Raw genomic sequence first — 15,498 nt, 5'->3', positions numbered from 1 at the left:
ACGATAACTACATCAGCTTGAATTTGCGTTAAATATATATTGATAAACATGAATCTATAAGGAGTAATTTTTTAGAGGAAACTATATAAAAAAAAATAATTAAACTCCAAATATAAAACATACTCCTTCCGTCCCTGAAATAGCTTCATCTTTGGGGACAACACGAGTTTTAAGGAAAAATTGTAAAGTGTATTGATAGTTGAGCAAAAGTGTTATAATTATTATTGAACTTTGTGAAAATATGTTATAATTAGTATTGAGAGTGGTGAAAAGTGAAAAGTAAGAATAAATAAAGTACTGTCCAAAAATGGAAAGAAAGAAAGAAGAAGTTATTTGAGGGACGTCCCAAAAAGAAAAAAGAGAAAGTTATTTCAGGAATGGAGGGAGTAATAATCTTTATTTTGAAAATAGTACGCCATGTTAAAGCGAGCTCAAATTCCTCGAGCATGAAAAAGAGACGAAAAAAACGCAGTATGATAATTGTCTAAAAAAAAAACCCACTGTATTATAATTATCAAATTAATCTTTTTTGGTGGGAAAAAAATCATTAAACATACATCCTCATAAAAAAAACTCTCCAAACGGAAAAATAATGCCAAAAAAAATGCTATGACGAGAAAAAATCTCCAAACGGAAAAATGGTTCAAAAAAATTAAATGCTATGAGAAAAAGGAGTGCTAGGGTAGTGTTGGTATAAACCAATTATATACGTACACATTACAAATAATATCACAATAGAAAAAAAAAAACTGTAAATAGCTAAACTCATCAAAACCTCATTGAAAAATCTCTCCTCAAGCGTTAAAAATTAAAAAAATTAAAAATCTTGACGGGAAAACAAGGAAAAAAAACTATCATAAATCAAGTATATTTATGGTACAAATAATATCACAATAGGAAAAAAAAACTGTAAATACCTAAACTCATGGAAACCTCATGAGAAATCCTCAAGCGTTAAAAAAAAAAAAAAAAAAAAAAAAACCTTGATGGAAAAACATCATCATAAACAATCATAAACAATATTAGCTCCCCATTGGTGTTCTGTCTGTTGTGTAGGTCCACACCTCTTCATGTCTTGTTGGGCATGGGAGCACAAAAGTTGGTACCGATGTTTGCTTGTTGGGTATCCACATTTGGCAAATTTGCTTGCTGGGTATCCACATTTGGCAATGGCTCTCCATTTACATATGGATTATTCATCAATTGCTGCTCAATTGGGGCCACGATTCCATCCTGATTATACGATTGAAAATAGCTAAGCCTGGGATCGGATTCTTGTAGTAAATCTTGAACAGAGAAGTCGGTGTTGATCATGTTTTGCTCAGGATTTTCTGGGACTATTGAAGCATTTTCGATCATTTCTTGATTGATAACAAGAGCAGCTTGGTCCTGAGAAAAATGAGGCCTTGGGCTAAATTATAAAAATGGACCCTCAATATATTAGCGCATCAATATATTAAAAAATAAAATTTTTCATTACTTATAAAAAAATGATTTCATCTAGCATTTTTACTTGCAAAATCATTTACGATATCGTTCAAATCTATGTTATCTAAAATCTCTTAATAAAGATAATAGAATTAAAATGAAGAATTTTATTTTGTTTCTTTATTTTGTTTTTATTTTGAATCTAAGGTTTTAATTTATTTTGTTCTTTATTTTGTTTTATTTTGAATCTAAGGTTTTAATTTATTTTGTTTTTATTTTGAATCTAAGGTATTTAAAACCTAAAAGATATGTTTTATTTTGTTTGTTTATTTTGTTTTTATTTTGAATCTAAGGTTTATAATGTAATTGGCCTATTAGCTCAGTTGGTTAGCAAAATCATTTACGATATCGTTCAAATCTATGTTATCTAAAATCTCTTAATAAAGATAATAGAATTAAAATGAAGATAAAACCATCTTATAATTGGAGGATATAAAATGAATGACCAAGATGTTGACAAAACCTTTTTAACTAACGATTATTATTATCTATTTAAAAAAAAACCACCAAAATATCTAGATATTTTTCTTTCAAATTTTCTATTAATTTTGAAAGGGATTTTGGAACTTTTAATTACTTTTTACTGATTTGCATTTCATAATATTTTTTTAGGCGTTAATTGACTGTAAATCCACAAACTATTAGTGAATTTTGCTATTTTTTCAACTATATCAAGTTGCAATATAAATACATAAATTTTAGCTCATTCATGAATTTGCCCTGAATTTTAATTTCGTTCATACATGACAAAATTAAAGATGATATAATATATACACATTATATTAAAATAACTTATACAAAATTTCTACTGAAATATACACAGTGCTATGTATATAATGAATATATATATAGTTTAATTTTAAAATTTGTATTTTGATAAAATTAACAAATAGTACAACCTAGCAAATATGAAATTTAAAATTTGTCATGATCAAGAATCATAACATTTTAAAATTTGTTTATTTTATTCCCTTTTTTTATATATTTTTTACTATATGGTATTATTTTTATATTTATATTTATATTTTTTATTATAACAATTTAATGCAGTTACTAAGATTAAACTTATATTTTTTTTCATTTTAGAACTCTTTAGCTTAAAATATAAATTTGTAGATAAATAATTATATATATATATATATATATATATATATGTATATATGGGAAGGGCTAAAATAAGAGCATTTCTTAAGGTATAAAATAAGAATCATTTTCAGCCCTTAGATCATCAAGATCTACGGTTGATTCGTAATCCTGTTGGATGGATTTATGGTCCTGAGTTCGAATCCCAAAGGTAGCAAAAATTTATTTTTCACAATTCATACCTTTATACAGCGAATTCATACGTGTTCTACATAAAATTCATACATTAAAAATTGCTCTTATTTCTTATTTTAAGATGTGCTCTCACGGTAGCCCACCCCTATATATATATCTCTTAAAAATAGAATTTCTAGTATAATTTACATTTATTAAATTTTTAGTATGCTTTTGTATGATTTTTATATTATTATTATTATTAATATTATTATTATTATTATTATTATCTAGAGTAGATTGATAAAAAAAATTAGAAAGAAAAAATTATTTTCAAAAATAGTAAGGTGATTTTTGACAAGAAAACATAACTTACTATTTTTGAAAGTGGTTGAGCTTTTATATATGTATATAGATATTGTCAAATCATTCAATCTCTTTAGAGACATTGACGATCTCAAATACGTTTTCAACCATTTTAAATTTGAGAAGCTCATTTTATAGCAGTCTATTAGTAACTGGCATTGTCAGCATAATTTTATATTTCGATTTGAACTTTGAAGTTTTAATATAATATAAATTTGATAAAAAATTTTGGAGTATTGCCTAATATTTTTAGTATATATAAAGTCTATAATTAATGAGATATATTTAAAATTTTGGGCCCTCAAAATTATGTTACAAAATTATCATCAAATTAATTTGAAATTGATTTTAAATTGAATTTTGAATTTTTGACAATAAATTATGTTATCTAATATTGTTTAGTATACATGAAACCTATAATTAATGAGATATATTAAAAAAATTGGGCCCTCAATTTTTTGGGGCCCTGGGCCGTCGCCCATGCCCGCCCGCCCTCAGGGCCGGCCCTGCCTACTCGCTTGCACAGGACTCTTCCTATTATTTGCCACCCTCGAAGATTTCGCATACACACGACATAGAACCCAATCATCCAACTGCAAAAAATCATGTAGAAACATTGATAAAAAGAAAAAATCATACATACGGCATGAAACCAAATTAATACATTCTTGAGAGATTATATTAAAAAAAAGAACTTTGAATTTGAAATCAATTTAAAATTAATTTTATATTAATCACAATAACAATTTTGTAAATAAATTAAATTAGAACGATAAGATAGTCACTTAAAAATACCCACCACAATATTTAAAACACAAATTTTCAGCCGTTTTTATCTTTAAAAAAAAAAAAAAAAAACAAATTCAGTGGTTAATAGTGTGAAAGTAGGAAACTGCATATTTTTTTTTTTATTTTTTTTTTCCTTTTTCCCCTCTCTTCCCTTCTAAAAATTAATTGAAAATGGTTCATAATAAAATATATAATATGCATCTTTGTATAAAGATCATAACAAGATCTTTAATTTAATATATGATATGTGAAAAACAGATTTTCAATATGAAAGTTATGCTAATTTAAAATTTAGAAATTGATTTTAAAACCATATGTTATTAATTTTATTTAAATATTTAAATAAATTACTATAGTTATTTATATATATATATTGTAATATATGCATATTTAAATATTTTAGTTATTATACTATTGTTTCAATAATTAAAACAATAATATCTAATGAAAAAACATGCATGTTTATAAATATGAATCAAACGTAAGCATAAAAAATATGAATCAAATGTAAGCATACCCTCATGTCATCTGCACTCGTCTTGTTGCGTGCAACTCCATTAACCCTAAATTCATGTATTTTCCAGACAGTCTTCTGACCATTGGGAGGTTTTCCTTCATAAAACTCCAATGTCCTTCTGAATCCCAAGATTACAGCTCCAACAATCACCGGTTTATCAGCACCGGTAGCCTTCCAATAACCCGTGTCCGCAGCTCCATCCGGCCGCTCTCCGTTTGAATACTTCCAATCCCTCGGCGTGAAGAAATACCATTCGTTATCTCCCAGTTTTGGATTGTTCGCTGCATACATAGTATACATATATAAACCAATATGAACTACATATAATTAACAAAATAAATCCAATATTCAACCGTGCACGTAAACAATTTCACTGCATGTGAAAACCCTAATCAATATGAAGCTATTTAGTAGAGCAAGTTTCTTTCACGGTACAATATATAAAAAAATATATTCAAAACGTGTAAACATGTGAAAACCCTAACTAATCAACAAATATTTGGAATTCAAGAAAGAAAATCATATGGAGTAATAAAACAGTGTAATTTAGAAAACGAAGAAACTTGAACCTGTTAAGTCCCTAGGATTGACATGTTTGATAAAAGTTTCGTTAATTTGAACGGGGATAGGCTTGTTGTCGATTTTCTTCTGCAAGTATTCCACAATCAGCTGCTTGTCCGTCGGCAGGAAACGAAACCCCGGCGGATACCTGTTCCTCCCTGGAACAGCTGCCGGAATTTGTTGATCTTGAGACTCTGTTTCTTGATGATCCATGATGAAATACAAGCCTCAAAACGAAGATATCTACTCAATCAACTAGATACGTTATATATAGTGTGGATAAACCAATTAGAGATTTATTGTGTATCAAATTCTACTTCTGATAGGTTTCAAGTTTGATTCATTTATAAATTAATTGATATGCTTTTTTACGTGAATATATATGTATATTTGGGTAATTTCAAACCGCGACTATATTCAGTGTCCGCTGTCAAATTAAAAATATTGTAATCAGAGTATAAAATATTGCGGGAACTTTGCTTTGCGGTTGGGAAGTATCTCTGTCCTTTTCACAATTTATTGCATTCAAAAATATTAAATATATGGATATAATTATTTGATTTTTGAAATTCTATATTTTTATAGAATAAATAACACAACTTTAGTCATTTTTATCAAGTTTCATCTTTATTTAGAGTTTCGAACACCTATATAATATACTCAGAAATTTTTTTTCCCTCCATCTTTCCCCCTTTTTTATCTCTCTTCTCCCATTAATTTTTTTCATTATTTATATCTCTATTTTTGTATAATTTAATTCTTTTATAAACATCGTCAAATTTGATATGAATAAATATTAATATGCATTTTAAATATAAATTTGTGATAAAATATTTAATATGGTATAAAAATCATCAAAAATGAATTTAAAACGAATAGGTTATGAAAACTTTAAAATATTTTATTTTATCTCTTCGTTAAAATTTTTATATCGTGTGTCTCCAAAGGAACACCAAACGGTGCAAACTTCTGCCTACGAGGTCCAGGATTCAAAACCCACCGCTCCCCCTCCTCCAAAGTAAAAAAATAAATAAAAATTATTATGCTATGTAATACTTTTAATTTTCATTATCACTACAAAAAACATCCTAAATACTGAGGAAATTACCGATGACAAGTCGGCCCTCGGTAATTACCGACGACAAAAAAAAGCGGGTCAATTATAATATAATTACCGAGGGGAACAACCCTCGGTAAATTACCGATGGCATTGATTAACCATTTATTTATTTTTCGTATAATATTACCGACGGCACACTTGACATCAATAATTTAAAATTATTTAATAACTATAATTATCATTACATTTTATATAAAATTGAAAATTTAGGTTTTCAAATTCAAATTTTATTGAGGACTTGGTGTGTTTATTCTATTTTTAAAATATATTTTATATTTATTTATATTTAAATTTTATTTAATATTTATACTTATTTATTTAAATATATATATATCGTTTAATTTCGATGTTCACCGTGCATACCACAGATGGATGGACACACTAATTTATTGAGAATTGTGAAGTCCTATTCTTTTAGAATAAATAACACAACTTCATTCATTCTATACTATCGATATATTTTTATCGTTGTTTAGAGTTTCGAACATTTAATTGGTAGCGGACAATTCTGAAGCTCATAAATTCTATGGAGATTAGAATTTCGAATATTTATTGGAAGGGTAGTAATAAGTTGTTGATGCCATGGTGGTCCACGGTTGGTGGCCATTTCCTCGTTCCAACATCATTATTCCTATTTTTTCTTCTTTGGAGTAAAAAGAGAAATGAGAAAACATAATTCTGTTTATATAAAAAAAATGAAAAGAAAGGAATAAAAAATACTCCATCCGTTTCATTCCAATAGACTCACTTTTTTTGGACACGGAGATTAAGAAAATTTACTTTTTAGTAGGAAAGTGATAGTAAAGTGGTGTGATCCACACCAATTAAGTACAACTTTTTTACCCAAAAAGAAAAATGAGCCTATTGAAGTAAGACATCCCAAAAAGGAAAATAAGCCTATTGGAGTGGGACGGAGCGAATATATTTTTATCTATTATTTCTCTATTATAACTTAGTTTATAATTAATGAGGACACCACCTTATTATAAAATGAAACTAGTAAGTCCACGACGAAAATCAAAACCAAACATGTTTAAATGAATAAATAAATATTAATATTAAAAAATATGAAAGGATAAACAAATATAAAATATATTCTAATAAATTAACAAATATTTTCTTACACAAACACAAATAAAAAGTTGTAAAAATTAATGAAAAGAAAAAAAATATTTTAAATTTTAAATTTCACATAATTTATTCGTTTTAAATTCACTTTTGATGATTTTTATGTAGTGTATATACTCCATATATATATATATATATATATATATATATATATATATATATATATATCAAAACAATTTTTGCTAGATGACAAGCTATTTTAGCATGTTTCGATTTTGAAATTGAACATATTTCAGGAAAATCTAACTCCCTACCGGATTTCCTTACTCGTGAATTTTTACAGGGACAATCAGTGGTCACAGGTCGTTAAACGACAAACTTCAGGGAAAAAGCCCATGACAATTCTTCCATCAAAGAATTATCAAAAATTTCAAAAGCCACAAGGAGCTTATATATATATATATATATATATATATATATATATATATATATATATAGGGAGAGGTTCAAATAAGAACCACTAATAAAATAAGAACAGAGAACCATTTTAAGCCATTCGATCATCAAGATCTACGGTGGATGCATCATCTTGGTGGATGGATGCAGATGCTGGGTTCGAATCCTGAAGGGAGCAAAAAAATTAATTTTTTTGGATGCATTAAATTTAATAGCGGATGCATTAATTTGTATAGCAGATGCAGTAATTTTATTGGTTCTTATGTTCTCACGATAATTGTGGTTCTCAAAAACTGATTTTCTGAAAAACTGATTTTCTGGGCTTAACCAATAGCAGATGCATTAACCAATAGCAGATGCATTAATTTTTTTTTATTTTTTATTTTTTCTCAAAAACTGATTTTCTGACCACTGACGCCCCCACCCAACCCCCCCATTTTTTTTTTGAAAATCAGTTTTTAAAAAAAAAATTGGGGGGGTGGGGGTGGGGGGTGGGGGTGGGCCAGCAATAAGAAAATCAGTTTTTGAAAAAAAAAATTGGGGGTGGGGGTGGGGGGGGGTGGGGCAGGGGTGGGGTGGCGAAACTACCGGATTTATTAAAATGAAATGCATTTTTTGTATAATTTAATGCATTTTTATGTGAAAACTTTATGCATTTTTGTTTGATTTTATATGCATGTGAAACATGCCTATTTTTGGGGGGTGATAATGGGGAGGGTTGGGGGTGGTGTGGGCTGGATTGGGGGGTGGTATGGGGTGGGGTGGTGAAAATACCAAAATTGGAAAAATTAAATGCATTTTTCTGTTCAAAGTTATGCATTTCATGTGAAAACTTTATGCATCTTTGTGTGAAACTATATGCATCTAAAATATATCTATTTTGAGAAAATCTAAAATATATATATATATATATATATATATATATATATTTAATTATTAAATCCGAAAATTACATTCCAATTTTACCCCTCCAGATTTTGCCTTGGAATGCTTGGAAGCTCCTTGCCACGTGTCACCATCTTGATGCGCCACATGTCATAAATGTGTGGTCAAGATTTGGATCTAGGGATCTATTATAAGCATTGGGATCTATATAATCTCATTCCTATGTGTATATATATATATATATATATATATATATATATATATATATATATAATAGTTGTGTTTTAAGTGACTATTGAGTTCCACATATTTTATAAATAGTGAATCGATATAAGATTTTTCATTAATAATACTATTTTTAAATAAAAAATACCATAATTTTCATGGGATGAAGCGAGTATTACATAGTAGATAGATGTGTATATGTTGCGGTATTTTGTGATACTACTAATCTTTCAAACTAGTGGCTCTCAAAAAAAATCTTTCAAAGTAGTCGCATAAAATATGAATAAATAAAAGCAAGAAAAGCACGTGTTTCCCCAATATTTCTCCTCTCTCTCTCTCACTTCTCTCAAAGAATTGCGAAAATGGCGACCCTAACTCTCCCGTTCCTCCTCCTTCTCTCCTTCCTGGTCACCACCGCCTTGGCCCGCCCCTGTAAAACCCTCTTCTATTTCTCTGCCACCACCACAACCACCTATTACCCCTCCAATTCCCTCAATCGAAACCCTAACGATCCCAACTACGCCCAAATCGCAAATCCCCGCTACATCACCCTCATTTTCACCACCACCGCCGCTCCCCGATTTCCGAGCCGCCATTTCGACCGGTTCCATGAAATCGCCCAATCATCGCCGTCCGAATTCCCCCTGTCCTCCGTCTCCAGCTCCGTCCGCGATCGCACCATGGACATCCTCAGCGTCGTCGGAGCACTGCTCTTCGGAGTCGGCTGCGGGGCCGTCACCGCCGCTGTTATGTACTCCCTGTGGGCCCTATTCAATCCCCGCCCCGTTGACTTTGACGAGGTCTCCGACGACGATGAAGTCATCCTTGCCAAGAAGTACCAGTACGTTCCGATCCCGACACAGATCCATGATGACCTCAAGAAGGCGGCGCCGCCCGCCAAGGAGGTCGTTTGATGGTCGAATTGATATCTTTTCTTTTCTCATATGTCAGGGGAAATTTGATATATTTTCTCATAAAAGGCTCTGTATCTTTATATAATTGATGAATTGATTTTCATGATTATTTTGTGAGTTTCTACTTGCTAATTATTATTTATCTATATTACCTCACTTTTTCTTTTTTAATTCTATTTATAATGGCTGTGTTTGGATGATGGAACTGAATGAATAATTTTTTTTCTTGAAATAAATCAAATTATTTGTGGTAAATTATTTATAACTGAAATTTTGAGATGCATGTGGGATTTGTGAAAAAAAGAATCTAAATAAAAAATCTTAAGTTGAATTCAATAAATAAAAAATCTTAAGTTCTTTTAACTTGTTATTTGTTAATATATTTAATTAAGCTTGTGAGCATTTTTTGTTTAAGTACCTTCTGATATCTGGTTAAATCTTTTTATGTTGATCTCAAGGTTTGCTATATCTTGCATTTTTTCTTTTACAAGTTTTTAGCTGACTGCTGATCATGCTTAAATATATTGCAATTGTTTGCTATTCATGGTTAGAAATAAATTGTCGAATAAAAGTAAGATAAATAATCTAATGAATGGTTATTGTATTATTAAAACTAATGAGATAAGTATTTTTTTTTATTTTTTTAATGAACGGTAAAATAAGCTAAGATTTTAATTTTATCTCGAATTTTTTAATTAATAATTTGGAATATCAAATATATAGATCTTAAATTATTTAGCTACTTAGATTTATAAGGCATTTTTTTTTCTTCTGAGAATTACAAGAGGTATTTATTATTTATTATATAATCAAATAAGTCATCCGTACGAAGACAAGATCTCTACACCACACAAAGGTGGGAAAATATCGAAAACAGTTGAAATCATTGTTGTTTAGATATATATGTTAAACTTGTCATTTTAATGCAAACACGTGAGAATAATGAGTTAAAAAAATCTGTGCATGCAAGATCGATTATAAACATCAAATTCAATTATTAGTATAAACATAAGTCTGCAGATAATGAATATGTATGTATCGCAACTACATCATAATACACATCAATCATTGAGTGAAGAGAAGTAGGCCTCATTCTCATCACCGTAACATGCCGACTAAAAGACGGCTCACGGTCACCCATCGGTATAGACTAAACCCTTATTGACATTACAATCCAGCATATGGTTGTATCATCATCCTAAACATCATTAGTATTCGCATAGGGTAACATGGCAAGTTAACAACATTCATATACTTTAATTCATAAAAGTTATCAAATCATGCTTGTCATATTTTCAATTAAATAGTGAGTTCGAGCTTACAGTATAGATGTATAAAAGCTCACATGTCGTCTTAGCTCACTCTTCTTGAGACTTTGGTATTCCCTACGTCCGTCCTTCGCTCGGGCCTTCATGTAACGTATACAAAATTGATAGTTCATGAGGCAAAATATTAATCAGTCAGAAACTTTTTTACTGCTGGTACTATTCCTATCTTAATACTCCCTCCGTTCTAGCTTTTAGTATTCAACTTTCCTTTTTTGGCCGTCCCACATTTTAGTATCCATTTCTATTTTTGGTAAAAGTAGGTGGGGCCCTTACTCCACTTTAATTATTTTAACTCTCACATAAAATGTGGGACCCTTATTCCACTCACAACACATCAATCACTTTATTAAAATTCGTGACGTTCTCAACTGAATACCAAAAACCGGGACGGAGGAACTACTATTCTTTCAAATCTTATCATACACATTTCCATCACTGCACATCAAATAATCTTAACTACATAGCAATTGGACTTCTTAAGTATCAACTAGTTCCCTTTTTAACTCACATAACTGAGTTTAGTCCAATACTCCCTTATGAGATAAACACATACTCTATTACATAACTCATATTGGTATCTTAAGCCATAGATAATTCAATATCATCACATACCTTGAAAAGATCACACATAGACTAACACATAAGATATATTTGTCAAGTTCAATTAGATTCAGAAAAAAAATATTTGAAATCTTTTTGTAAAATTTGAAAGACATCTTCATTTCGGAGAAAATTTCCAAAATTTTAACTTAGGCATTTGGAAGCACTTATAAAAAGACTCTTAAGTTGGATACTCGATTAAAAATCATACTTGAATGAGAATCTAATTTATGTTTTTGTTAACAAACTATCCTCCTAATTCTTTTAGCAAAAAATTCATTAAACTCATATATAACCCAATAGTAACATTTCATAATCATATGACAAAAGAAAAATCAAAATATCCCTCCCGTATTCTCCTCTATTTTCGGTCATGACACTATTTGTTAGGGGAGGTTTCACTTAAACTACATATATATATATTCTTCTAGTATACTAATTAACTCATAATTCACAATTACCCAAATTTTAGTCAACTAAACTCCACTACTATTTTAGATATACCTTAATTCATCAATTAATACCTTGATTCATGTTCTTGGCATGCTCATAACTACATAAAAATTTCAACCTTATAAAATTACAGTCCGAATAACATGTAACGTAATAGCCCGACATTCGAAAATATCCTGAATTTTATAGGGTTGACCCAAAAATAATGTGTTCGCCTCATTAGATGAAAATTTTCTCGTTATTTGATTTTTAATTTCATTACTTTGGTTCTGAAATTTAGTATCAGAGATTTTTTTTTTCAAAAGTTTGTGAAATGTATGATTCAATATTACAAAGTTATACTCATCATTTCACTTCTTTGTGTTTTTAATTCAACACTTAGCATAAAGGCAAACACTTGCATGCGATTGGTCTCATGTACAAGACTAGTCGCGTGAGTAAATTATACTCATTCCGTCCGCAATATCGTTTTCACATTGTGGACGGCGGAGATTTTAAAAAAAGTGGTGGATAGTAGTGGATATGTAGTGAGTGGAAGTTTGTGGACTCTACTTCTATAAATGGAAGTGGAAACGATATCACGGACGGACCAAAATGGCAAATGTGAAAATGATATCGCGGACGGAGGGAGTATAAATATAATTTTCATGCTACGATTTAGCAGCATTGTTTTTTTTTTTTGTTAATTTCAGCTTTTCGTTTCATCATTTTGTCTTTTTTTTTTTGCAGCATTTTTTTTCTGCTTTGTTTTCAACGTTTTTTTTCATGTGCTTTATTTTATTTTTCCGTTTATTTTCTTTTTTCAGCATCTTTATATGTGATTTTTTTTCGCATTTTGTTTATATTTTTTTTCCTTATTTTATTTATATCATAAATTATTTTTTACTTTATAAATGAAATTTAAAATAAGAATCAATAAAGACTTTGTAATTTAATGGATAACTTGTTGATTTATGAACGAATAGATTTTAGGTTTGATTCCTAGTTGAAGTGTTTTTATTTATATTTATATTTATAAAAACTTGTGATATTTTTATATACAATGAAATAAGACTTAACTCACATAAATAAGACATTTATAAAATCAAATAAGAGTTTTATTTAGAGAAAATAATAAATTTATAAAGAAATTATTCGTAAATGAGACTTTATTTAAATATAAATCAAATATGACTTTTCTTAATATCAAATTAGACTTTATTTTTCATATTTCTTATTAAGTAATGTTATTTCACACACAATAGGATTAAGTAATATCTTCTTACTTGTAATACCCGCCATTTTTATTTATATATATATATATATATATATATAAATACATATAATATTATAAAGATTATTTGGTAAGAATTTAAACTTTTATCATTTGCTAAAACTAGGAAATTTCTAAACATGCTTAAAGGTATTCCGCGTCCATTAAGGATGTGTGACTCATTAATGTCTTTTAGTATAAAAAAAATGCATATGTATATGAATATATATGTATATTAATAATTTCTATATCCATTAATTAAATTTCAAAAATGGGATTATTATTAACTATATATATATATATATATATTATCCTGCTATTTATTTAGTAACGTTTGTGATATATACTTTTATATATATATATATATATATATATATATATATATATATATATATATATATACATTGAGTTAAGTGATATTATATGTCGGTCAATCATATTATGCTTATATGAGCATAAAATGATATTATTATATTTTTCATTAAGCAATGAAAAATTTAGTTATCTATATTATATGGGAAGAATTTAAAGGAGATATCATTCTTGATATAAGAAATAATCGTTTATATTAAATAAGCGATTTTGGTTACTTTTGTGACAATGCATAATATTGGAAACTAGCAAATGTAGCTAAATCACAAATATATTATTGTTGCATTGTTAATAGCCCACAATTTAAATTTGTAGGAATAAGCTATGATGCAATGACAACTTGATAATTGAGCTAAGTTTGATATTATGGGGATGAATTACAATCATTTTGGAATAATTAAATTATTCATATTTTATATTCATCACAAATTATTTTATTTGTTTATTGTAATATTTTTTATGTCATGTATTTATTCTTATTGTTGATTTACTTATGATCGATTAATTATTAAATTGATTAAAATTTTGTTTGAGCACTATTACCATTGAATTATCAAGGCCTCATTTTTCATAATAATTATAAAGTGATTATTTTAAGACAATTCATTTGAAATAAATTTTGATTTTATTTGGAAACTCCTTTTTAATATATATATATATATATATATATATATATATATATCTATATATATATATATATAGGCCAAGGTTCAATGAAGAAGGCCTAAATGTAAGAAAGAAGATAGAGGTAATCTCATCCGTTGATCTTATCTAATCTAACGGACATGATTTGTTCACGCCATGTTCAACGAATTTTTTCGTTGAACATATGGGGGGTCGAAACCCAGAACCCCAAAAATATTGTATATATTCACGAATGTTCAACGAAAAAATCCGTTCAACATGGCGTGAATAAATCATGTCCGTTAGATTAGATAAGATCAACGGATAAGATTACTTCTCTCTTCTTTCTTACATTTAGGCCTTTTTCATTGAACCTAACCCTATATATATATATATATATTATTACTGCTGGTAATGAACAAATCTTTTAAATACAAACCTTCACTTGGCATACATAATTTTGACTAAACATATAAATTAATATGTATCTGTTGATAATATGTTGTTTACAATCAATATATAAATATTGATTTAATGTTGATTATTTAATTTATAATCATAAGATTAAATGTTATATATTGATTAATAAAAAGGATTTTATAAAATTTGGGATTCCCTACATCCTCAAATATTTATATAAATATTTGAGTATAAGAAAAACAATTCGATAAAAAGAGATCATAAATTATTAAATAAGATAAAATGAGATATGATTAGCATATGCCAATTTACTCTGTTTCGTGATTCAAACAACTTCTAGTTGATAAAAGATATATATATATATATATATGTCATAAAGAGAAACACGATTTATTTGGAAATGAGTGAATAATATAATTCACTATGCATGTCGCTTCCCTTTTCCCATATTAATAAACACACGTGCTTTCATGCTATCAAGGGTTGAACGAGGAAAAACGACAGGGTAATCTACGTCACTAAAAGAAGGAAAGCGAGGACGACAGGTGGGCATATTTTCTAACCCCAATATGTGGGCCTCGCGAACCTTCCTATGTGGGTTAAAAACATAAAAATGTTTCGACTAAACTTCTTACTATTATTATTAAGTATAATGTGATTAAAATTGTTGACTTGCCATGTTTTGATTGAGTGATTATGAAGTGTATTGTACCTGCTATAATGTAATACGATCGGCCTTGAACTATGTGAGCTGACGGGCTACTAGTTAAGGTATGTGCACAGTGGTGATCGTGAGCCGTTGT

At 28.6% G+C, this 15,498-nt stretch overlaps 2 protein-coding genes across 2 annotated transcripts; one reads left to right on the top strand and one right to left on the bottom strand.

Moving 5' to 3' along the window:
• Positions 1-3,441: 3,441 nt before the first annotated feature.
• On the bottom strand, positions 3,442-6,480 carry LOC131017670 (NAC transcription factor 32-like). The gene is made up of 3 exons (XM_057946443.1): positions 4,987-6,480; positions 4,418-4,698; positions 3,442-3,704 (listed from the first exon to the last, which is right to left on the bottom strand). Exons 1-3 carry the CDS (start codon positions 5,189-5,191, stop codon positions 3,606-3,608), a joined length of 585 nt encoding a protein of 194 aa, XP_057802426.1. The 5' UTR covers positions 5,192-6,480; the 3' UTR covers positions 3,442-3,605.
• Positions 6,481-8,947: 2,467 nt separating this feature from the next.
• On the top strand, positions 8,948-9,755 carry LOC131017655 (uncharacterized). Its single transcript, XM_057946442.1, has one exon. The coding sequence runs from the start codon at positions 9,095-9,097 to the stop codon at positions 9,644-9,646; it is 552 nt and encodes a 183-aa protein (XP_057802425.1). The 5' UTR covers positions 8,948-9,094; the 3' UTR covers positions 9,647-9,755.
• The last annotated feature ends 5,743 nt before the right edge of the window (positions 9,756-15,498 follow it).

The sequence above is a fragment of the Salvia miltiorrhiza genome, chromosome 1, assembly GCF_028751815.1.
Source record: "Salvia miltiorrhiza cultivar Shanhuang (shh) chromosome 1, IMPLAD_Smil_shh, whole genome shotgun sequence".
Classification (NCBI taxonomy): domain Eukaryota; kingdom Viridiplantae; phylum Streptophyta; class Magnoliopsida; order Lamiales; family Lamiaceae; genus Salvia; species Salvia miltiorrhiza.
Note: the sequence above shows the minus strand (reverse complement) of the source record. Positions and strands in the feature narration are given on the sequence as shown.

What these genes read in the sequence shown, in the direction of transcription:
- LOC131017655 (XM_057946442.1), top strand. Translation starts at nt 9,095, where the DNA reads ATGGCGACCCTAACTCTCCCGTTCCTCCTCCTTCTCTCCTTCCTGGTC.
- LOC131017670 (XM_057946443.1), bottom strand. Translation starts at nt 5,191, where the DNA reads ATGGATCATCAAGAAACAGAGTCTCAAGATCAACAAATTCCGGCAGCT. An exon ending in CAATCCTAGGGACTTAACAG is followed by an intron (nt 4,699 to 4,986) that starts GTTCAAGTTTCT and finishes CTATGTATGCAG; the next exon opens with CGAACAATCCAAAACTGGGA. An exon ending in CGAGTGCAGATGACATGAGG is followed by an intron (nt 3,705 to 4,417) that starts GTATGCTTACAT and finishes GATTTTTTGCAG; the next exon opens with TTGGATGATTGGGTTCTATG.